Here is a 24,517-nt window from a genome sequence, read left to right as displayed (position 1 = left end):
GTGTGAATGTACAAAAGGAAGGAAGAAAGGAGGTATGGGAGAAAAGGAGGAAGGAGAGGTAAGAGGCAGGGGAAAGTTGGGGCCAAAGAGATGGCTCAGAGGTTTAGAGCACTTGTTGCTTTTACAGGACCCAGGTTCAGTTCCCAGCATCCACAAAGCAGCCAGCAACAACTTTAACTTCAGTTTCAGGGGCTCCAATGCCCTCTTCTAGCATTCATGGGCACCAAACATGCACGAGGTGCACAGACATACATTCAGACAAAACAACCACACACAAAATAATTTTAAAATGCAATAAAGAAAAGAGTATATGCAAGATTGCCATGGCTCAGAAATTCTACGTCTAGATTTATATCCAATAGAAATGAAAACACACATCCACAGAAACCCTCTCTGTGTGGAACATAAACAGCAGCGTTAGCCACACCAATCAAAACGTCAGTCCAGCCCAGATGCCTATCAACTGATGAATGCATGAACAAAATGGGGTACATCCCCACAATGACTATTATTTAGTCATAAAAAAGGATGAGCTCTTTTCCATTCATTATTGCAACTATCATTTGCACCTTTAAGACATTGCTTAAATGTATCCTTACCACCTGATTCTGTAGAAATTTCTAGGGTATTTGTATTGACTGTGAGTGCATATGCACCATGGCACACTATGGCGCTCAGAGGGTCACTTCAGCTGGCAGTCTTTGCCTCAACTTGAGACAGGGTCTCTTTGTTTCTCCTGCTGGTCTGCAGATTTCGCAGGACTCTCTGGTCTCCACCTCCCGTCTCACTGAAGCAACAGTGGGATGAGAGAGGCAGGACTGATGCACACTACCTGTACACGGGCTCTGGGGATTCAAACTCGGATCCTCACGCTTGCACACAAATGCCTTTTGCTGATTTGGCAAAAGTTGTGTTTTGCTTTTGAGACAGGGTCTCATTGTGTAGATCTGGTTGGTGTGAAACTTACTAGAACTTACAACTGTCTTGCCTCAAACTCAGAGATCCAACCACCTCTGCCTCCCAGAGTGTTGGGATTAAAGGTATATGCCACCATTCCCAGCTAAATTTTTAAATGTGTTTGTGTTTAATTATTATTTTATGTGTATGGGTGTTTTGCCTGCTTATATGTCTATGCACCATGTGTGCCTGGAGCCCTTGGAAGCCGTGAGAGGAAGTCGGAGTCCCTGAACTGGAGCTATAGGCAGCTAGAAGCCACCATATACATGCTGAGAACCGAACCCGGGTTCTCTGGGAGAGCGACAAATGCTACTGGGCCATCTCTCCAGACCCTATTTTTTAAACTACATCCTATTTTGTTGTTGTTGTTGTTGTTGTCTTGGTTTTTGATTTTTTGAGACAAGGGTTTTTTGGGGGTTTTTTGTTGTTGTTGTTTTTTTTTAAAAGATTTATTTGCTATGTTTACAGTGTTCTGCCAGTAGGCCAGAGGAGGGCACCAGATCTTATCACAGATGGTTGTGAGCCACTATGTGGTTGCTGGGAATTAAACTCAGGACCTCTGGAAGAACAGCCAGTGCTCTTAACCGCTGAGTCATCTCTCCAGCCCCTGAGACAAGGTTTTATTGTGTGTGTGTTAACAGTCCTAGCTGTCCTGGCACTTGTTTTGTAGACCAGGTTGGGCCTCAAACTCACAGAGATCCACCTGCCTCTGCCTCCCTAATGCTGGGATTAAAGGTGTGTGCCATGACTGCCCAGCTTTTAAATTCTATTTATTTATTTATTTGTGTGTGTGTGTGTGTGTGTGTGTGTGAGAGCGCGCTCATGCGCACGCACTCACACACCAGGTAAACTATGGTGTGTTTGCAGAGATCAAAGGACAACTTGAAGGAATCAGTTCTCTCCTTTCACTGTTCAGGTCCCAGGGATCAAACTCAGGCTGTCAAGGCAGGGAGGCAAGCACCTTCACCTGCTGAATCTTCTGGGACTCCTGTTCCTAGTCCTGGCTGTGTAGGGTCTCCCTTTCTAGTCTTCCTGAGGCTCTGCTCACTGAACGTCAGCTGAGGACAGAAGTGTTACAGTGAGACTACATGGACCCACGGCTGGGAAGCAAAATGCACTGCATGAAATAATGGCCACCTATCTATAGCTCAGGCGCACTTATTCACCAAGCTGCTTCCATACTGACCTGTTTTGATTGGTTATAAAAAGCCTGAGAATAAACCAGGTGGTGGTGGTGCATGCCTTTAATTCTAGCACTCAGGAGGCAGAGGCAGGCAGATCTCTGAGTTCGAGGCCAACCTGGTCTATAAGATCTAGTTCCAGTGAAAGACCTGGATAAATCCAGACCCCTCTAGCAGGAAAAATAGAGCCAAAAATCTAGGTTCAGTGACTCTGTTTCAGGAATTAGCTAAAGATAAAGTAAGATTATAATCTTAAAAATAATCTTGAGAAACAGGGAGTTACCCCCTTGTGATTATCACTGGTATTTTTTGAATACTCTTTTTCAGGAACTAGCTGATTATAATCACTGGTATTTTCGGAATTTTCTATGACGCTCTCCCTATCCCCTTCGGATTCCTGGGTTGTGGTTTCTTCCCTTAAAAGCTCCTTCTCCCAGTTATACGCGGGGTCAAACTCCTCCCCTGCATGGGTTATGAGTCTCGGCCCCAGTGCACTGGTTCCTGTCCTGTTAGATAAACCTCATGTGACTGTAGCAAGGATAGTCTCTCGTGAGTTACTGGGGGGTCATATTATTCCGAGACTTGAGTGAGAGTCTCCCCACACCGGGGGTCTTTCACTAGGACAGGCACTAAAGCTACAGAGAAACCCTGTTTCGAAGAAAAGCAAAACAAACAAACAAACAAAAAGCCTGAGAATAGCTTTGGAGAGGAATTATAATCTTGAAGGATTCCGCTAGAAAAATGTATCGTAAATCATTTCAATTTCATTTCAGCAGGAAAAGTGATTATTATAAGACATATTCTTCTCAGACACATCCTAGTTTTTCACCCAAACCCCACTTAAAACAAACCTTCTCCTGAATTGGAAAACTGTATGAAATTAACAGGATCACATTTGTCTTACATTAAAGTGATTTCCAGTTCTAATTAAAAAACTTACAACATTTTGTGGTACAAAGTATTTTTATTTGTAATCTAATACTCTATATGTGTTTATGGAGTGGACAAATGACAGTTTTGCACACCTTCACCATCCCCCAAACTAGAACTACAGATGCTAAAATAAAAATAAAAATATTATCCCAGTAAAAACAATAAAAACTGCCAGGCAGTGGTGGCGCACACCTTTAATCCCAGCACTCAGGAGGCAGAGGCAAACAGATCATGTTGACTTCAAAGCCAACCTGGTCTACAAAGTGAATTCCAGGACAGCAAGAGATATGCAGAGAAATCCTGTCTCAAAAACAACAACAAAAAGTAACAACTATCAGTATTTGATCAATATTTGCTTGACATGCTGGGAAGACTAAAAAAACTACGTACCAACATATGCTAAACATGATTATAGGAAAATGAAATTAAATCAATAACCAGACACAAACGACCACATTTGATGTGACCCATTTATATCAGATGTTCAGAAAAAGCTCATTCATAAGGCAGGAAGTAGATAGCGCCTGCCAGCAGCTGGGAGAGGAGGACACACGGAGAGGCTGTTAATGGGGACAAGGTCTCTGCTCGGGGTGACGAAAATGTTCTGGAATCACTTGGTGTCCTGGGTTGCGTGCTTTATGAAAATACTAAATGCACTGAATGCTCTAGCTCACTCGTTTACTACTTCATCTGTGGTGCTGGGGAAGACCACGCATGGGCTGCCAATGAACTGCACACTTTAAAGATCAATCTGGTCAAGTGCCGTAGAACAAGACTATTCTAGCATGTGCAAGGCCCCACATCTGAGCCTCACACTGAAAAGACAACTCTGAAATACAATTAAGGATGGGTTTGTGGCATGTGAATCCCATTTTAATAAAGTTGTGATGTTTTTAAGGAGCTTACGGTTCCAGCTTCACACATTCATAAACCCCTGGCAAGCTAAAGAACATGTAGGGGTGGGATGGCTCACTTGCTACCACCTGTATGTAACCAGGAGTCCTCCAACCTATTCACACTCGCCATACATGCGCTCAAGAGCCAGAATACATATACATATATACACACAGTCTCTCTCTCTATGTCAGGATTTTTTGTTGTTGTTGTTGTTTTTAAATCTAGAATAGAGTATCAGAAAGCCCCCCTCAGGATCCCTACACAGACCCCAAAACCCCACATCAATACCTCCACCATACAGGTCTCCCTCCTCTAACCACAGGAGTAACAAGCCTTTTGTTTTGTTAGGGCAGGGTTTCTCTATGCAGCCCTGGCTGTCCTGGAACTCTGTAGACCAGGCTGGCCTCAAATTCAAGGGATTCTGCCTGTGTCTCCCAAGTGCTGGGATTAAAGGTGTATGCAATCACCATCCAGCACAAGTGACAAGCCTTTATAACCAACTTCTTTCAGCCATCAGAGAAAAAAAAATCATAAGTCTGGTTCTAGTGTCTGCAGCTTGACAGAGAATGGAAATGCAGACAGACTACTGAGTGTGAAGATGAACCATTATCTCCTTTAATCTCATCAAAGTGAAGCACTCATTATTAATAATGTGACCATTGTTAAGATTATTAAGTGCCTTAATGCTGATGACAATACCAATACTTCACTAAATATCCTGCAGCGACAGGGCCCACACTACAGAGCGCGCAGGGCCATGTCTGCCTTATCTTTGCATGCATGGCACTTAGGAAACAGTCCGCCTGCTACACGAGATCGACACCTTGCTGGAAACTTTAATCATTCCCCTCACCTGCCCCATCCCTTCCATAGAGCTGAATACTGCAGCATTTGATAAGCTTGGGGACGGGCTACGTGAGTGAGCTGGCACCCCTGAGAAATGAGAGCTCCAGACGCTGCTGTTGGGAGTTCAGATCTGTAATTCCAGCACTGAGGAAACAGGCAGGAGGTCCACAAGTTCAAGACTAACTTGGGCTACACAATAAAACTCTGTCTCAAAACACTAAGTTAAAAAATTTTAAGTGGGCCTGGAGGGATGGCTCAGCCACAAACAACAAAAAATTGTAAGGCTCACAACAAAAAAATGTAAGAGTTCGGTTCCCAGCACCCACGGCTGTCCCTCCAGGTAGTTAAAAAAACATTAAGTGAGCTAGGCAGTGGTGGCACAAGCCTTTAGAGCCTGAATCCCAGCACTCAGCAAGCAGAGGCAGGGGGATCTATGTGAGTTCGAGGCCAGAGGCAGCCAAGTCTGCAGAGCGAGTTCCAGGACAGGCTCCAAAACTACACAGCGAAAGCCTGTCTTAAAAAAAAAAAGAAAAGAAAAGAAAAGACAAACAAAAAAAATTTTAAGTCTCCAGGTGTAGTGATACATGCCTTTAATTCCAGCACTCTGGAGGCAGAGACAGGAGAATCTCTGTGAGTTTGAAGCCAGCCTGAACTACAGAGAAAGTTCCTGGACATCCAGAGACCCTGTCTCAAAAAAGAAACCAACAAAAAATTTTAAGTAACACAGAACAGTCCATTTTGGACCTGTGTCACTCAGACTGTCTGGTTCTAAGTTGCTAAGGTGGCCTGCAAGACACAAACAAAAGCCCCATAAACTTCTACTGGTGAGATGTCAGCTAAGGTCAGGGTAGCCAGCTGGAAGAACCATCACTTTCTCAAACACTCCTGAGGCAGAAAAGACCAGGCCTTCTGGGTTTTTCCCCTCAAAATCTACCATGTGATAAAACTGTCAGTGCAGAAACAGCAATTGGTACCCAGAATACGGTTAAGAACAGTCATATAGAAGCCTTTAGGTACAGAATTGTTTCCAGATTAATAGCAAGTGCTGTCGAATGATGTATGTAATATATAAATAAGCCAGATGTGCTGACAGGCTCCTGTAATAATACAATCAGGAGGCAAAGACAGGAGGCTCTTTATTTCAAGACCAGCAGAAGCTATAGAATAAGACCCAACTCAAAAAAAAAAAAGCAAAATTAATACATACACTTGTCTCAGTGTGTTTGTATATATGTGTAGATGCTGAAACTAACATCTGGAATATATTATCTGGTATTTATTTAATATCCTGAGGTATGTTCTTTTGTTGGGTATGGCTTCTTGAACCAGTGAGCAGACTCAGAGGAAGAACTCAAAATCTTTGGCAGGTTTGTCTTCCAATGGTCTACGGACAATCAGCACACACCAGCGGCAAAGTGAGGACATAACCACTGTGAGCTCCAACTGAAAAGTACAGTGGCTAACTAAATGATTCTTGGCAGATCTGAGAGTAGGCCCTGCAAACGCTAACACTTTTAAACACATCCCCACCTATGGACATCTTTCCCTGAGCCAGAAAAGACTCAGCTGCCTTCACTTTGGTAACAGCAAGACCTGTTTTCTTTTTTCTCCCTCTCGCTCCCTCTCTCTCCCTTTCTCTTCCCCTCTCTTGTTTTGTTTTTCCCATGCAGTTTCTCTGTGCAGCTTTGGAGCCTGTCCTGGCACTTGCTGCTTAGACCAGGCTATCCTCGAACTCACAGAGATCCACCTGTCTCCGCCTTCTAAATGCTGGGATTAAAGGCTTAAACCACCATCCAGCTTGTAGCAGGACCGGTTTTCAACCTGGGAAAGCAAAGGTCAAGGAAGATAAGAGGTCAGGTGTGCAGGAGGCTGTGGCTGGAGGATCAGGTCTGCAGGAGTTCTAGTCAGCCTGGACTACCTGGTAAAACCACATCTCAAAAAACGGAGGGTGGGGGATTCCCTTTGATAACAGAAGGAAGGCTCCGGAAAGAACAATATTCCTATATTTCTGTTCTTCTATTTCTGTCTGTTTATACTCATCAACCCCATTTTCACTCCACTTCTGAGGTGAAGGAACTCCCTTGCCACCCCACCCAATTCTGAAATAGACCTTGGCCCTGCCACAACAGCAAACGCAGGAGCAGCACCAAAGCCATCCCTCTCCAGCTCTCCAGTCTATCACCTTGGCTCCCCCTTCCCCCACCAGAGCCTGGACTCGAGACCTCAGGCAAGTCAGCTGCTCCCAGATTCTACCCTAGGCTTAGCCAATGCAGGGCCTGAAAGAACTACTTCACTGAGAAGCCTCAGGGACATTAGATAACAACAGACTATCCAACCTCCTGGGGACACAGAGGACTGCCTAAGATAAAGCACTGCCTAAGATAAAAAAGCAAAGGGCACAGCCCAGTGCGCAGCAGTGAGGGAGAACAGGAGCCATTATTACTTAAAACCAGCCCATTCGGAAAACACCCAAGTGTCTGGCAACACAGCTCACACCTGCCTGTCATCCAGGAAGTCACTAAGTCAGCAGCATGGCCAGATCTAAACCATTTCTATCTAAAAATGGACATTTCCACTGCACAGTTCAAATAATGCCTTTCCTCTCCCTCACCAAAGTAACATTTAACAAGGCACAGGTCTGAATCCCAAGACTCAGCTGGCAAAGGCAAACTCACTGCTGTGAGTTCTAGGCCAGCCAGGGATACACAGTGAGACCATGTCTAAGAAAAAGAGAGAGACAGACAAACAAGGAGTCAGGCAAGATGGCCCAGTGGGTAAAGGCACTTGCTGCCAAGCCTGGTGAGGCTGTCTCAAAAAACAAAACAAAAATCTAACGTAAAAGCGTATTATTAATAGTAATTAATAATTACTCTTAGTAAAGCGACCACTTCACTAAGTGGAAAGGAACCCGACAAGGAGCTGGAAAGATAGCTCAGCAGTATGTACTGTTCTTCCAGAGGACCCCCAGCACCTACACCAGGAATGTAGCCCAGCTCCAGGGACCCACCGTCTCTAACCTGCACTCACATGCACATGCCCTCACACACATACACACATATACATACACACAATTAAAGGTCAGTCTTTCAAAAAGAAACTCAGAAAACACCTCTATTTACCCACTTCTCTCTCCCACTTTCCTCCCTTACTCCAAGCCCAGTTTGTAAAATGAATTAATGTTTTTCAATGATCCCCACCCACTATTTCTATTTGAAAATCAGAGTACTTCACGGGTGGAAAGTGCCCAACAAGAAGAGCACATCACCAGCCCAGTCACCCTCCAGAAGACGAGACACACAGACAGCAGGAAGTGCTCTGATGGCGGTCAACATCAAAGCCCTTCCAGTCCTGGCCTCTAAGGAAGATCCCATCTGTACCAACCATCAGGCATCCCTCTCTAGCTTACTAAGCTGTTCCCAGCGCCAGGACCTCCAGCTCAACTCCTTTCCCAAGTAACACAACAAGCTTGCAAAAGCTCCACTATCCCATGACAACAGAAAGCTCATGATAAATTCCGCCCCATCCAACGATTATTTTATAATTTTCCATTGAGATTTGTAAGTTATTCTCGATATTGAGTTTCTATTAATGATTTTTATTTGTTGGTTTCTAGTTCATCTTGCTTTCTTTTCTTTTTTGGCTGAGTTCAGAGCAAGAAAGTCAAAGAACCCAAGCAAGAGTCTCTAGTTAGAACTGAGACCACACCCTAAATCCAGAGAGCTTGCCCACAACCACCACTGCCCTGATGACGACAAACCACTCACTCACACACAGACCCGATAATACAGTCTTGTCTTCTTCTAGAGGAAGAAAAGAGATGCAAAGTGAAGGGATTTCCCCTTGAGAAACCCAAAGTCGTTTCCACCACATTCAAAAGAACAGGGCAGGAGAGTTGTCTCAGCAATTAAAAGCACTGGTTGCTCTTCCAAAGGATCTGAGTTCAGGTCCCAGAACCCATGTCAGGTGGCTCACAACTACTGTAATGCTGCTCCAGAGACTCTGACATCCTCTCCTGGCATCCATGGGTATCTGCACACACATGGCACTCACTCACAGACATAAACACATACCCATAAATAAAAATAACAAGCCTTTTTAAAAAACCATCAGAAGCTCAGTGGTAGGGCACTGTGAGGCCCTTGAGGTTCCAATTCTCCCAAAATAAAAGAACATCAGGCAATGATTTATGTTCATGGTCTAATTTGGCTGAATAAAAAGTTCTAAGCGGGCAGTGGTGGCACATGTCTTTAATCCCAGCATTGGGGAGGCAGAGGCAGGCCGATCTCTGTGAGTTCGAGGCCAGCCTGGTCTACAAAAGCTAGTTCCAGGACGGGCACCAAAGCTACACAGAGAAACCCTGTCTCAAAAAACCTACCAAAAAAGTTCTAATTTTTTCAAATAGGATTTTACAGGGCTGCAGAAATGGCTCAGCGGTTCAGAGCACTGGGGATGCTCTTCCAGAGGACCAGGCACCACATGACAGTTCACAACTGTCTGTAACTCCAGTGCCAGGGCATCCGACACCCTCATACAGACATATGCACAGGCAAAACACCAATGCACGTGAAATAAAAATAAATCAAATAGGACTTTACTAAAACTATGTCAAACAGATCAGTACTCTAGTATTTTTGTCCCAACCAAGGTTCTATTCCAGTAACAAATCCCTGAAGCAGTAACAAATCATGAAGCAGAGGCAGGCAGATCTCTTTGAGTTCAAGGCCAGCCTGGTCTACAAATGAGTTCCAGGATAGTCGAGGCTGCTACACAAAGAAACACTGTCTCGAAAAGAAAAAAAAAAAAAAGAAAAAAAAATCCCTATAACCAAAACATTCTAGAACCTCTGCTTCTACATCACAGGATGTTCAGAAGGTTTCCCTGCAGTTGCTCCCAAAAGAGAGAGCACACTCCCTGGAGGTTCACAGGAGATGGCAGAGTTCCTCACTAGAAACAGCCACTTCCCTATCAAAGGTTTTCTTAAGGTGACTGGAGTCACGGTTTGATCTCACAAACACAGTACATTTGGTAAGGACAAAGATCACTTTCTTCCACTCCATTGTCCCCAACGTGTCCCATGACTTGAAAGGTCAGGAATTCCCCTCCCAAGTCTTACACCTCTCCAACAGTGCCGGGCCCTAACTCAGACACTGCCCACGGATCCTCCACTGACTCAGCAGTGAGAAGGAGAACACATCCACACAGAAGTGATGTTCACACAACTTCTTCAAGAACAGTTCTTTGTAGCTCCATGACGAGTTTCTTTGACATACCCAACTAACCCAGTTCAGCTCTCCTTTTATATCCGAATAAAAAGTCTTCCAATCCTGAGGACAGGAAACACCAACTCAAGAGAGTCAAAGCCTTTCCGAATGGACACACAGCCCCCTTTCCCACAGCATGGCTAACTCCTATTCAGCTACAACAAAACCAGCATGAGCTCTGGTGACACATGGGACCTTAGAAGGGAAAGTACCAGACTAGAAGACAAAGAAACAGGCCACAAAAAAAAAAAAGAAAAAGAAAAAAGAAAACAGAGGAAGGAAGGGAGGGAGGGAGGGAGGGAGGGAGAGAGGGAGGGAGGGAGGGAGGGAGGAAGAGGCAGGATCTCGTCTATGCTATCCAGTATCGCCTGCCTAGCACAACAGTGTGTATGGTTAAATGAATGGATGAAGGCAACACACAATGTCTAGATGCCATGTTCCCTCTAAGGGAAAAGAGCACTGTCACCATGGAAGGTTTAGTCCAGCTGACTCTTGACACACTTGGTTAACTTCTCTTGGCCTCAACTGTCCACTGTGAGGTGAATGAAGCAATTTAATTTATTCTGCTATTTTTAAGGCTATGATGGTTATTTTGACGGCCAAGTTGACCATCTAGAAGCATCAGGGAGACTCACCCTCTGGCCACATCCATGAAGGTGTTTCCAGAAGCTTAACTAAAGATAGAACAGCCACCTGAGTATGGGGGACACTATCCATGAGCTGGAATTCCACTGAATAAAAGAGAAAATAGAAAAAAAAGGAAAAGGATTCAGATTTAAATAAAAATTAAAAAGGCCAGCTGAGCACCAGCATTCCTCTGTTTCCTGACTACAGATGCCATGTGACCAGCTGCCTCACCTTCCTCCTGCCGTTTTCAGGCTATGAGAGACTAAATCATTGCACTGAGGCCTGAATAAAATCCTGCATTCCTTAATTCACCTTTGTTGGGCATTTTATCACAGCAGTGAGAACAGTAACTAAGGTAACTATTTCCTGGAGCTTACATTCTGATACAAAGAAGAATGCCATCCAATATAAATATATCAGTATAAGCAGAGTCCCAGGGTCACAACTAAAATTCTAGCACTCAGAAAGACTGATGCAGAAGGATCATGAGTTTAAGACCCTATCTGCAAATAAATTTTATATATATATATATATATATATATATATATATATATATACACATACACATACATATACATATATACACATATAACATATTCATCAATGAATGAATGAATAAATTACAGTATATCCATATAGTTCAGCAATAAAATGAACTACCATGAAAAATATACAAAACTATGGATGACTCTCAAAAGCACAGTAAGCTGGGTGTAACAGCTAGAAGCCTAGGCACTTAGGAAAGTGAGGAAGGAATACCCTAAATTCAAGGCCAGCCAGGACAACTTACTGGCAGGGTATATCAATGTGATCAGTGGTAGGAGTCCTCACAGGGACCAGACTATGAATTTATCTAGTATTGTGATGGAGTATGGTCAGTCATTTACATAAAACTCTAGGGCATTAGATCTCTAATCCATAGTGACAGAAAGTCATTCGGTGACTGCTGGAGACTGACTTCTTAGAGGCACAAGAAAACTCTCTGAAGTTGGTGGAAATTTTTCTCTTTCTTTTCTTCTTTGTGTTTTATTTTTTGGTTTTCTGAGACAGGGTTTCTCTATATAGCCCTGGCTTTCCTGGAACTAACCCTGTAGTTCATACAATTCTCAGATTCAGAGATCTGCCTCTCTGCCTCATGAGTGCTGGGATGAAAGGCATGTGCACCGCTGCCCAGCTGGTGGAAATGTTTCATGTGGTTTTTTTTTCCCCTCGAGACAGGGTTTCTCTGTATAACAACCTTAGCTATCCTGGAACCAGTTCTTGTAGACCAGGCTAACCTTGAACTCAGAGATCTGCCAGCCTCTGCCTCCTAAGTGCTGGGATTAAAGGCATGCACCACCACTGCCTGGCAAGATTTATATGTATAAATGCTTTACTTACATGTGTATCTATATGCCATATGCATGCTTGCATGTTTGGTATCCTAGGCAGTCAGAAGAGGGAGCTGGATTCCCTGGAACTGGAATTAGAAGGTTGTCATCTATGTGGGTGCTGGGAATCAAACTCAGGTCCTCTGCAAGAACAAGTGCCCTTAGCCACCAAGCATCTCTCAAACATAATGCTCCATGTCTTGATTGTAGTGGTCATAGATACACACATCTGTCAACTCATAAAAAAACTACACATTTTAATGAAGTTGGGTTCTGTTCTTTGTTGAGTTCTGTCTTATAGACAGGCTCTCAATTCCTAAATTCCCAATCCTCCTACCTCTACCTGCCAAGGCAGAACTCTTGGAGTTCAAGACCAGTTCAGTACACATACAGGTCAGCAAGGGCTACATAGTGAGACTCATTATAAATAAATAAACAGCACACACAGCCAAATTTCTGTAGTAAAGGAAGAAAAAAATTTCAAGAACAATCCAGAACGAAACGTAACCTAAAATCACTTGTATTTGGTTATACCAACTGTTTTTCCTAACAATGGGAGACTTTAACTCTTAATTCACAACCAGGAAAGAAAAGAGGTTGGGAAAAGGAGAGGAAAAGGGAAAACGAGAAAGGAAGGAAGCAAGCAGGGAAGGTGGAAGTTGTTTGCTCGTCTGCCTGCCTGCCAAATAATCCAGATCTAAATAGAGTTTACTGAAACACAGGCAGCAGGCAGAGGAGGGGCACAACAGTGACCTACTAACTAAATTAAAACCATGGTCACCAGGACCAGAAAGGCTGTGCAAAAAAAAACACAGAATCCTCAAATAACCTCTACTCAGGACAACCGAGAACTGGGCATTCCAAGCAATGCTGGCTTCTATCACCCCTGCCAGGCTCACTCACCATTGTGAGTTTCCACTGTAAGAACGTTTTGGAGTGAGGTAGGGATGTAGCTCGGCGGCAGAGCATTTGCCTGCCATGCATAAAGCTACGGGTTCGAATCCCAGTTCTACAGGATAGAAAAAGTTTGCACAGAGTAAGTAAGAACTTCCATTTCAAGGCAGTGTACTGACGTCTGTCTGAGCTTTGAAAGAAAAGATTACAAAAGGATACAGAACAGTTTAGCCATGTGGATGACATTCAAGTACAGCTTGAATTAGAAAGTGGAAAATTTTCTAAAGTATTCTTTGACTGCTAAGCTGCTCAGGACTGTGTTGTCACTTAATTTGAACTTGTAGTGTCTGAAAGGACCAAACCTGGTTAGCTCTTTTTAAACAGAAATGATCCAGTATTAGGAAAAATGGGGGGGGGGAGTTCCAGGGGCTACCAGAAAATCAAACCATCCTCCAAAGATGTCCAGCCAGTGGTTGGGTTCTTAACTATAAGTAGTAGACTCTCCGCCCTAAAATTCCAACACTGCCACTGTGACCCACAAATCAATCATATGAACCTCTTAACTGATGGCCAGATATGGTGGTACACACTTTTAATCCTAGCACTTGGGAGGCAGAGGGAGGTGGATCTCTGTGAGTTTAAGACCAGCCTGGTCTACAAATCAAGTTCCAGGCTAACCAGTGTTAAAAACCTGTCTTTAAAAAAAAAAATAATAAATAAGGCCAAGGGGCTGGTGAGATGGCTCAATGTAGAAAATCCGTATGTTGCCAAGCCTGATGACCTAAATTCAACCCTCAGCCCTCGTGTTAAAAGCAGAGAATGGGGAGCTGGAGAGATGGTTCAGTGGTTAAGAGCATTGTCTGCTCTTCCAAAGGTCTTGAGTTCAATTCCCAGCAACCATATGGTGGCTCACAACCATCTGTAATGAGATCTGGTGTCCTCTCTGGCCTGCAGGCACACACGTAGGCAGGTATTGAATGCATAATAAATGAATAAATATTTTTATTAAAAAAAAAGCAGAGAATGGATTTGTGCAAATTATCCTCTGACCTCCACACTCAGACAGTGACACACATGCCTACCACACGTCATGCACACAGACACATAATAAAGTTTTTAATTTTTTAAAAAGAAAGGCAAAATTGAGAGCTGGGAATATAGCTCACTTGGTAGATTGTTTGATGGAGTCTTGGGTATGGTCTCCAGCACTGCATAAATCAGTGGAGATGCAAACCTGCTTATCCCAATTCTAAGGTAGAGTTTGAGGATCAGAAGTTCAGAGTCATCCTCAGCTACCAGCTGAGTTCAATCAGCCTGGACTACACAAAATTCTACCTGGGATGGGGGGGCGTGCAACAGAAACAAATTCCAAGGAAGCATCACCCATTCCTGCCTCAGGAAGTCCTTCTGTGTCCTTTCCCAGAGACTTTTGGAAGTGTTCACGCCCGGAACATTCTATACCCTTGAGTCCCTTCCCTTCGTCATGGTCTCCCCACCACTAGATCCCTCTAATTTCTCATTACCAATCAGTTGTGCTCAATTCTTGAGTTGCTCCTAGGCACTCCTTCCAAAGCAGGCCAGGTGCCCCCACACAGACCAGCCACAAGAGCCACACCGCCTGAGGAAAGCCCCAGGAGTGGCCCAGCCAGCAAGCACATCCCCAGAGAAAAGGCACAAAGAAGAAACCTGCCTTCTATAGTAATCTTGGCTCAAAAGAAAAGCACTTGCCCAATTCAAAAAGATCACTTCAAAACTGACAGACAAGGAAGAGGGGGCGGAGGATGGGGAGAACACACAAAGTGGAGGTAAATTATAACAGTTAAAAACACATTCCTTAGGGCTGGAGAGATGGCTCAGAGGTTTAGAGAACTGACTGCTGTCTTGGAGGTCCCGAGTTCAATTCCCAGCAACCACATGGTGGCTCACACCCATCTATAATGAGATCTGGTGCCCAGAACACTACAAACATAATAAATAAATTAAAACTAAAAAAAGATGCATTCCTTAAAAAGCTGACCCACTGTGATTTTTGATTGTATGGGTCAAATTTTAAACAGCCTTGTACTAAAGAAAATAATCTCCTAGGCTAAAACCCAGAAGTCAGTCACACCAGAATGAGCCCAAAACTGAGGACACTCCCAAGACCCTGAGCAGAGTGAAGGCACGCACATGTAAGGCTCTTTCATCTTTCTGTCTGTCCAAGTCATCACCAATGCTGTTTCCCAGGGATCCGTTTAAGGCAGTCCAGCCCACCACCATCACTAAACAAAGAGGCTTTTCCTCTCTATGAGTAAAGAGGGGGGACATTACCATTCATGCAATTATTGCTTATTATTTTGACAGTGGCAGAGAGTCTTGTGTTTTATTTTCTTGGCATTTCACCTACAAAACTAATGGCAAAATGCACCTTATGTTCTGGCCAGAATTTGCAGATGTACCAAAGTCAGTTCTTACTTTCTGTCTGACTATTAAAAATAAGAATGGGAAAAAAAGTTCAACAATGTAGAAAATTAGGATTCCTCTGGCTAATGACTAAGTCTTGGGGATTTAAACAAGCCTGCCCCCAGAGGGCCCAGAAGGAGCAGAGCCCGAGAAGCTATCTAGACCAGGAGCCAGAGCACAGCGTGAAGCAGGCCCACGGCACATGACATGAAAACAGAAATGTGGCAGACCTGCCCAGTCAGTCAGGGTAAAGACGTCTCATCCAGTAAGAAAACATCCTCAGCTGTTTTCCATTTTTGAGGCCTACTAAAATGAGGTCTCTTTTGGCCAATTTAAAAAAAAAAGAAAAGAAAAAGACAAGTCCCAGTATTTTGAGCAGCGCTATTCTGGGACCGTAAACAAGTGAGGAAGCCAAGCAGTGAGTTGGGTCTTCTTAAAGGACCAGTCTCGGTGAGGTAGGCCACGGTCAGGCAAAGGGAAAAGCAGAAGACTCAGCTTGGGTTCCCAGTAGCCTACAGAAGCGTCTAACAAGGAGGGCCTGACACACCAGACGCCATTAGCCTCTCTTTCCCCTATGAGCCACAGGGTCTCCTCAGAAAACAAATCCCCAGACCCTCTGACTCTCAGTCAGTGGTCAGTCAGCATGAAGGTGAGAGAGTTCTGGGCAGCATGCTGCTTTAATCTCCTGGAGAGGACAGGCTCCAAAGCTACAGTTCAAGACCATAGGCTACATAATAAGACTCTGTTTTTTTAACTTTTATTTATTTCTGTGTAAGACTGCATGGATGGACACGGAGCACAAGTGGCAATCGGAGGAAGAGTATCCCAGGCTCTCCTGGTGACAAGCATCTTCGCCTACTGCACCATCTCCCTAGCCTGTCTAAAAAAGGAAGTCAACACTAATAATGTGCTTATCCATTGCAGATGATACTGTATAGCAGGGTGTAAAACATGAGCGCGTTGGTGCTGGAGAGACAGTTCAGAGGTTAAGAGCACTGGCTGCTCTTCAGAGGTCCTCCCAGCACCACATGGTGGCTCACAACCATCTGTCAGTGGGACCTGATGCTCCCTTCCGGCATAAAGGTGTCCATGCAGAGAGAGCACTTGCACACGTCAGACAAACAAGCATACACTTGCTAAATTCATAGACTACATTTGTTATCATACAACTTTTTGTTTCCCAACACAGGGAGCTGGACTCATCTCATTACATTTCTTTCTATCTTCTTCATCCCTTGCTAAGAATCAGGGACTATTTTGTGGTGTCGAACACCTTGAATCCCAACCCTCAGAAGGTGGAGGCAGGCAGAACTCTACAGAGCGAGTTCTAGGACAGCAAGGGCTGTATAGAGAAACGGTCTCAAAAATGAAAGAAAGAAACATGGCACCAGGTACACAGTGAGACCCTGCCACAAACTCTAAGAGGGGGCTGGAGAGGTGACTCAGAGGTTAAGGGCATATACCATTCCTGCAGAGAACCAGAGATTGCTTCCCAGCAACCACATTAGGTGGGTCACAACTGCCCATAACTCGTTTCCCTCCAACACCCTCATCTGGCCTTCCCTGGCACCTGAGCACATGTGGTACACATGAACTCAAAACAAGCACACACACACAAATAAAAATAATTTTTAATTAAAAAAATAAATATGCCTTCCTGGGAAGCTCTAGGCATTTAATAGTTGCTAGGGAAGGGAAAATATTTTCTTCTCGGGTGTAGTCACTGGTAAACTTCCCATGTTCCTTTAAGTACCCCTAAATAAAGATACTGGTCCACACACAAAAAAAAAAATCAGGTTATTTGAAAGTGATGATACTGAGGGTTTTTTTTTCCAATCTGTTTTGGGGAAAAAATAATTTAAGAGAACAAGATAGAAGTAAACTGATGGACAGACAGATTGACTGGATTGTGCTGGGAATGGAGCTCTGTTGGTCAAGTGCTGGCCAAGTATGATAAAGCAAGCCCTAGGTTCGAACCCTAGCACCAGATAAACCATGTGTGTTGGTACAATCTGCAATCCCAGCAAGAAGTGGTATCAAACCAGGCAGTGGTGGTGCATGCCTTTAATTTCAGCACTGGAGAGGCAGAGGCAGGCGGATCTCTGAGTTCGAGGCCAGCCTGGTTGGTATCCAGGACAGCTAGAAAACCCTGTTTCAAAAAGCAAACAAATAAACAAACAAGAACAAGTAGTGTCAAAAGGAATCGTAACTCAAGACCAAAAGGGATCTTAACTCAAGATTAAATCACAGAATATCCAGGGGTGTGACCCCTGTCTCAATAGGGGGGAAAAAAATTAAGGTCATCCTCTATTGCAAAGAGTTTGAGGATAATGTCTTTTAAAAGTCTCTAAAAAGAAGAGTTTGAGGAGGAGATGAAGATGTGGGGTGTGGGGGCAGCAACCCTAGTGCTGACATATGGTATGGCTAACGGTGGAAGAAGAGGGAGGAGGATCCCAAGGGCTTTCAAGCCAGACAGTCTAGCTTCAGACAGTGAGTTCTATGTTCAGTGGCTGTCCCTGTCTCCGAGAACCACAAAGCTTGGCCTCTAGCTTCAGCAGGCAAAAAGACATATCCACCCTCACCCTCACACAAAGGGTGGAGGAAATGTCAGTTTAAAATGAGCATGGACCTTAATTTTAAGTAGAGCACAGCTTTTCATTCATGAAAGAAAATTACTGGTTCCTCAAAAATCTTCCTCTCCCTTTGGAAAAGTGTCAATAGCATGAACTGGGACTTTCAGAGGCTGACATCATACCAGAACAAGCAGGAGCCATCCAAACCCAACTGCTCCACTTATAAAATATTCAGTCCACAATGTTGCCCAATTAGAGCATAATCCATAATGAAGACATTACTGCTGACAAGGGAGGCAGAATGGGATCTGGGTCATTCTTCCATAACTCTGTTAGTTCCTCTCAAACCAATAAAAGGAAGTCTGTGTTAGCCAAGTATCCAGCAACAGTGCGAGAGTGGAAACCAATAGGAATCATGACGTAATTCATTTCCATCAGCTTATCCACATAGGAAAAAGGCAGAGGTAAAACATACTTAGTGGACAATTGGGAAGTCTCGCTAATGGTGACTTATATTGGTTTTCCTCCTTCTGAGGTCTGAGTCATCACCACAGGTACTAAGTCAGTGGGCCACAAATACCACAGGGATACTGCAACAACAAACTGGTACTGGACATGAGGTTCCAGGCCCGGTGATAAGTCTTTTCCACCCCTAATCTCTGAATCCTCAACAGTTCTATGAAGCTGAGATGGTGAAGCTGGAATAACTCTAACTCGCTGTGGCTGCATAGCCTGTGAGCACCGGCTAGCATGTGAATGTCAACACGGAGGCAGTCTTCCCTGGACAGCCAACTAAAGGGTCCGCCTCAATCAAGATGGCTTATCCAGTGAGAAGCTTGTTACCACCAACACTGAGTTCAGTCCTAGGGAAACATGTAGAGGGAGAGAATCAACTCTTAAAAATTATCCTGACAGCTGGACAGTGGTGGCGCACACCTTTAATCCCAGCATTCGGGAAGCAGAGGCAGGCAGAGCTCTGTGATTTCAAGGCCAGCCTGGTCTATAAGAGCTAGTTCCAAGACAGGTTCCAAAGCTACAGAGAAACTCTATCTCGAAAAAACAAACAAAAAAGCCAACTCAAATAAATAAATAAATAAATAACATTTCCCTAGCAGGGCAGGGCAGCATAGGCCTTTAATCCCAGCACTTGGGAGGCAGAGACAGGTAGATCTTTGTCTACTGACGGGGGGGTTCTAGGACAGCCAGGACTTAAGAAACCTTGTCTCCAAAAAAACAAAAAAAACCCAAAACAAAACAAACAAACAAAGAAGAAACAAAACAAAATGGGGCTGGAGAAATGGCTCAGTGGTTAAGAGCACTGACTGCTCTTCCGGGGGACCTGGGTTCAATTCCCAGCATCCATATGGCAGCTAACAACTGTCTGTAACTCCAAGATCTCACACCCTCACACACACATGCAGACAAACACACTAATGCAAATAAAATGAAAATATTTAAAAAAAAAAAGAAGAAGAAGAAGAAACAAAACAAAAAACATTATCTACTCCTGATGGTCACAGGCCATCACCACCTCCCTCCCAGGTTAAGGGAGGTGCCCTTTGAACTTACTATTTTACATCTCCTATCTCTTGCAATCCTCCCACCACATGGGAAACAACCAAAGACCCTCTAGGCATCCTGGAAGACCTCACTCTCACTGGCTTCTATGCATTAGAAGTCACTATGGTTGGATTATTCTTCTGAAACTATTTTTTAAATGATGTATGCTCATGTGTAGTAGAGGTTTGTGCACAGGAGGACCAAAGAGGGCACTGGATCCCTGGGACTGGAATTACAGGTTGCTGATCGGCTCCTAATAGGAGTGCTGGAAGTGAACTTCGGTCCTCTGCAAGAACAATCCACTGCTCTAAACCAACAACCAGTCCTGCCCCACCCACACCTAATCCTTGTGGTATTTATATGCTGATGTTCTAGAGGTGGACCCTACAAGTAACTGAGATAAGGTCATAAAGCTGGAGCCCTGTGCTGGGAGAGGTGATTAATCAAGTCGTGACCCTTGAGCAGGACCCTGATAGCCCCCTGTCACACCATAAAGCCCCCAGGCGCTCAGATACTTCCCAGCCTCCAGTCCTGTGAGCAAAAGGAACTTTTATTCCTCGTGAATAAGTTACCTAGATTCAGATAGTTTGCTATAGCAACAAATAACAGACTAAGAAGCTTGTATAAGAAAACCAAGAGGCCATAGAAAGAATATTGTCTTTGTAAAAAAAAAATTCCCTCGCTGGGCGGTGGCGGCACACACTTTTAATTCCAGCACTCGGGAGGCAGAGGCAGAGGCAGGTGGATCTCTGTGAGGTCAGGGCCAGCCTAGTCGACAGAGCAAGTTCCAGGACAGCTAGGACTGTAACACAGAGAAACCCTGTGGGGGCGGGGCAGGGCGGGGAAAGACACTTCCCTCAATAATGAGGATACACAGTCCCTTATCTGTTGCATTGTTCTTGGTTTTCTGAGTGCTCTCCTGCAGATCCCCTGTTCTAAGATGCTCTGCCTGCTATTACTAATGACAGTGCTGGTCAGCGACAGCCTGCACCGCCTCATGTCACCACACAGCCACTGCTGCCACAGTACAGATGAGAAAACAAAGGCCAAGGGGAAAGGAAAATGAATTATCCAGCTGGTAAATAACTCCATCTCACTCCACAGTCTCAGCACCTCAGGAGGCTGAGGTAGGAGGATCAAGGCCAGCCTGGACTACACAGCAAGTGAGCATAGTGGCTCACACCTACCACACCTACAGTCCCAGCACTTAGGAAGCTGAGGCAGGAGGACTGCTGGGAATTCCAGGCCAGCTGAGCTACAGAGTGAAATTCCTCAAAACAAACAACAATAACAATAAAACTAAATAAAGATGACACCAGGCAATTGGAGGCTTCTGAGGCCTTGGCTTTTCTGCTTCTAAGGAGCACTCCAAGACTGTTTTGCAGAGCAACCTCCCAGAGATCAATAGACCAACAGGAGTCCCATAATGGCAGGGTGCTTACCTGAATCTCTTCATTTTCATCGACCAGGAGGAAGCTCACAACCCTCTCTGTCATCTTCTTCCTCTTGGTCTCCTCATCCATCTCTTCCCCCTCCAGGGATTCCTGGACCTTACTGACATGGTACACAGTAACAGGGTGCCTCCGCTTGTTGCCTCCCGAATGAGTCCTCTTCTGGCATTCCAGACACAGGTTGATTTTGCAGGTCTGGCACCTCACGGCGGCCCTCTGCCGCACACCTGGAGAATGCCCGTTGGGGCCCTTGCAGGGGTCACAGTAAGGGACATGGCCAGCTTTGAGTCTTATCCGCTCGTGGTTTCGAAGGCGCTCCTGCCTGTGCAGTTCCTCCTCACAGCGGAGACACTGCAAACTACAACACTCATCACATTCGAAGACGGCTTCGTCAGTCCCACTGCAGGCATAGCTCTCCTGGCACAGGAGGCCCGGATTCAGGCCCTTCTCCGCTGGGGAAGCCTGGGCACTCATAACTTAGACTGTCTAAAAATCAGCCCACCTGGAACACTCACTACTATACTCTCCCAGGAATGAAGGAAGACAAAGGCTTTGAGTCTGAAGGTGGCTAGTGCTTCCACAGGGTTCTGAACACTTTAAAAAAACAAAACAAAAAAAAAAAAACCTGTCGGGCTAAGAATTTTTGCACACGCACAAATGTCCAAATTTTTAGTGCTCTGCCTCCCAGGCTCTTGTTTCAGCAGCAATGTCGACTGAGTTTGAAGGTTTCATTCTCTGCAAAGTGCAGAGAAAGTTGTGGTCAGAAGGAACTGGGCTGAGTCTTGGATGTGCGGTGAGAGGTTTGCTGGGTTCACAAAGGTAGTAGACTCATCAGCTGGGCCTCAGCCACAAAGTCACAAAGTCGTAGTGACGAAAGAAGGTGGGGAGGGAGGAGCTGTCTGACACTCGTGAACCTCCTCCAGCCAGTATTTCAAGGGCTCCCTAGAACAGGGGAAGAGGATTTCACTCAGCTGGAAAAAAAGCAGAAGTGCACCTTAAAATGAACAAACAAAAAGAACACCTAAATGCCAGGCCGAAACCACTGAGAGAACTCTCGTTCTTGCTTAAGAAACTTACAGTGGCTTACTTCCAGGACTAGAAATTCCATCTCAAAATGATGGCTAAGGAGCTTCTTTCTAAAAAACAATCGCCATGCTAGGTATGGTGGTACATCTGTAACCCAAGCACTCAAAAGGCTGAAGCAAGGCTACCGGACTACCTACAAAAACCTTACCTCAAAAAGCCTTATAGCACTCCATGCCCACCCAGGCTGCATGGAGCCGCACCAGTCCAGGGCTACCTACAGAAACCCTGTCTCACATATATCAACAACCAAATACTTCTGGGCCCAGAGCCTCTACAAGATTTTACAGCTTTGTTGTTGGCAAAATGCTCTGTTTGTTTTATTAAATTCTGATTCAAAATCACTAAACAAACAGTCCTTGGGAGGCTAGCCCTTTGCACCTGCTCCTTAAGTGAGGAATGGAGAAGGTAGTCTTTTTTTGGGGGGTGGGGAGGAGTTTGAGACGTGGTTTCTCTGTCTAACAGTCCTGGCTGTCCTAGAAAGAACTTTCTTTGTAGAGAGATCTGCCTGCCTCTGCCTCCCAAGTGCTAGGATTAAAACCATGTGCCACCACCACCCAGTCAAGAAGGCAGTCTTTAGAAAGGCAAAGAAAAAAATTATAACAATAAACTTTAGACCTCCCTGAAAGACCTGAACAAAACCTACTTATCCTTACAAGTGGACTGCTTCAGCTTTGGCCAGGTAAAGGCCTAGCAAGGGCTCTAAGTTGGCAACAATAGTCTCAATTTCACATTCAAACACTATGCTTCCTTTTGTTCCTTATTTCTCTGTCTAGAGCAAGGGAGCTGGGTGCAACAGGAGGCAGAATTCCTGTACTCTGGTGCACAGTAGAGTCAGGCCCTATAGTAAGTCAGAACAACTAATTTTCTCTTGACACTCAAAAACTTAGTAACTTTAAAGAAAAAAATGTGGGGAGACAGAAAAGGGGTTTGGGTCACTTCTTCATGTAATTACACTAATTTCCTCTAGCTTTGCCTTCTATTCCAAGAGCACAACAAAGTGTAAAGTCCTTTCAGATAGTCACTCCTCCCTTACAGTAATCTATCCATCTGATCTTCAGATAAACAAGGAAGGCAACGGAGTAACCAGGGGACCTTATTTACACCCTAACCTCAGACGTGCCCAGCCAGCTCCCCAAAAGGGAAACAAAAATCAAAACTTGTCACTACTGAGAAAAACAGAAAAATCAACCTTTAGAATACCTGACCCCTACCAGGCATAGCAAACAATCTGCCCTCTCGCGCCCCCCACCATGACGCCTCTCTCCAATCCCGGGTTCCTTACCCCACCTTGTTCCCGGACACCGCCACCACAACCCGAGGGGTGGCAGCGGAGCCGAAGAACAAAGAAGGCCCCCCAAATCTCTCCCACACCCGCACATCCCGGAGCCGAATCCATTGTTTATGCCACCCCACCCCCACCCGAGCCGCACCCGTGCCCCCTTCCTCCTAGGAGCGACCAGAGCCCCGGGACTAGCGTTCGCCCGGGGTTGGGCCGAGCTGCCCCCGCCCTGCCCGTTGTGCCCGTCGTGGCCCGCAGAGCCCACCCGGAGCAGCTTGGCCGCGGCAAGGCGATGTGGGCGACGCGGGTTACCGACGGGACCTAGGTTGCTCTAGGGCCCCGACGGATCCATCCTCAGCAACATCTCCGCCCCCTCCTCCTCTGCTGCCTCCCAGGCTTCCTCCTCTCTTGTTGTCAGTTGGAATCAGCTGATCAGAGTGAACTTCTCCCAGCTCTGACCAACAGGAAGGCATGAGCAGCGCAGCCCAGCGAGGGAGGAGCAGCCGAGGGGCGGAGCACGACGGCTGCGGGGCGGGAAGGGCGCGCGTGGCCTCTTGGGAGGTGTAGTTTTCTAGGTGCGTCCCTCTGTCCCACAGTCCAGAAATACGGGCTCCAGATGACTACAACTCCCAAATGGAAATGTCGCCCTTGCGAACAGGCGGTGCAGATAGGCCGACGAGCGTTTCGGGACTTGGAGTCTCCGCTGCGACTGTGGATTTTTTTCCCCCCAAGTAGCAGCCCGTTGTTTAGTGCAGTGGCCTGGGAAGAAGTTCTGTAAATTCGATAAAGAATGTAATGTTTATGTAAGCGAAAAGTGGAACGGTATATTATTAATGTGCATGTTTCCTTCAGAAATGCTTAAAGTGGGAAAAGATTAGTAAACATTGAAAGGATATTAGTGTACTTGAGGGTATTTTGATTTTCCTTCAAAGGTATTTAACAAACCCACTGTAATTTTGTTCCTGTCTACTCTTTCTCTGTCTTTTTCCCTATATAGACTTCATAAATTTTAATTTTTAAATTGTGCAAGATAACGGGAGCACACCTTCCAGTAAACATTAAGATTCCTGTGCCTGCTAATGTTAACACTATTATCTGAGTTTTTAAAAATAGCTTTATATTTGTTTAGTGCTTTTACTTTTTTTTCATTTATTTCTTGC

The 24,517-nt window shown here is 45.0% G+C and overlaps 1 protein-coding gene across 1 annotated transcript in view; it reads right to left on the bottom strand.

Annotated features, from left to right (window-relative positions):
- Zfyve1 (zinc finger FYVE-type containing 1) overlaps positions 1–23,835 on the bottom strand; it is a 58,019-nt gene extending 34,184 nt beyond the window's left edge. The window contains exons 1-2 of the mRNA XM_048449110.3: positions 23,623–23,835; positions 20,984–21,934 (exon numbers count right to left, since the gene is read on the bottom strand). Of these exons, the coding sequence (XP_048305067.1) occupies positions 20,984–21,466 (483 nt within the window). The 5' untranslated portion in view covers positions 21,467–21,934; positions 23,623–23,835. The remainder of the gene's footprint in view (positions 1–20,983; positions 21,935–23,622) is intronic.
- Positions 23,836–24,517: the final 682 nt, after the last annotated feature.

Source organism: Myodes glareolus, chromosome 11, assembly GCF_982192425.1.
Source record: "Myodes glareolus chromosome 11, mMyoGla1.1, whole genome shotgun sequence".
NCBI lineage: Eukaryota > Metazoa > Chordata > Mammalia > Rodentia > Cricetidae > Myodes > Myodes glareolus.
The sequence above is the reverse complement of the archived record's forward strand: the minus strand, read 5'-3'. Positions and strand labels throughout refer to the sequence as shown.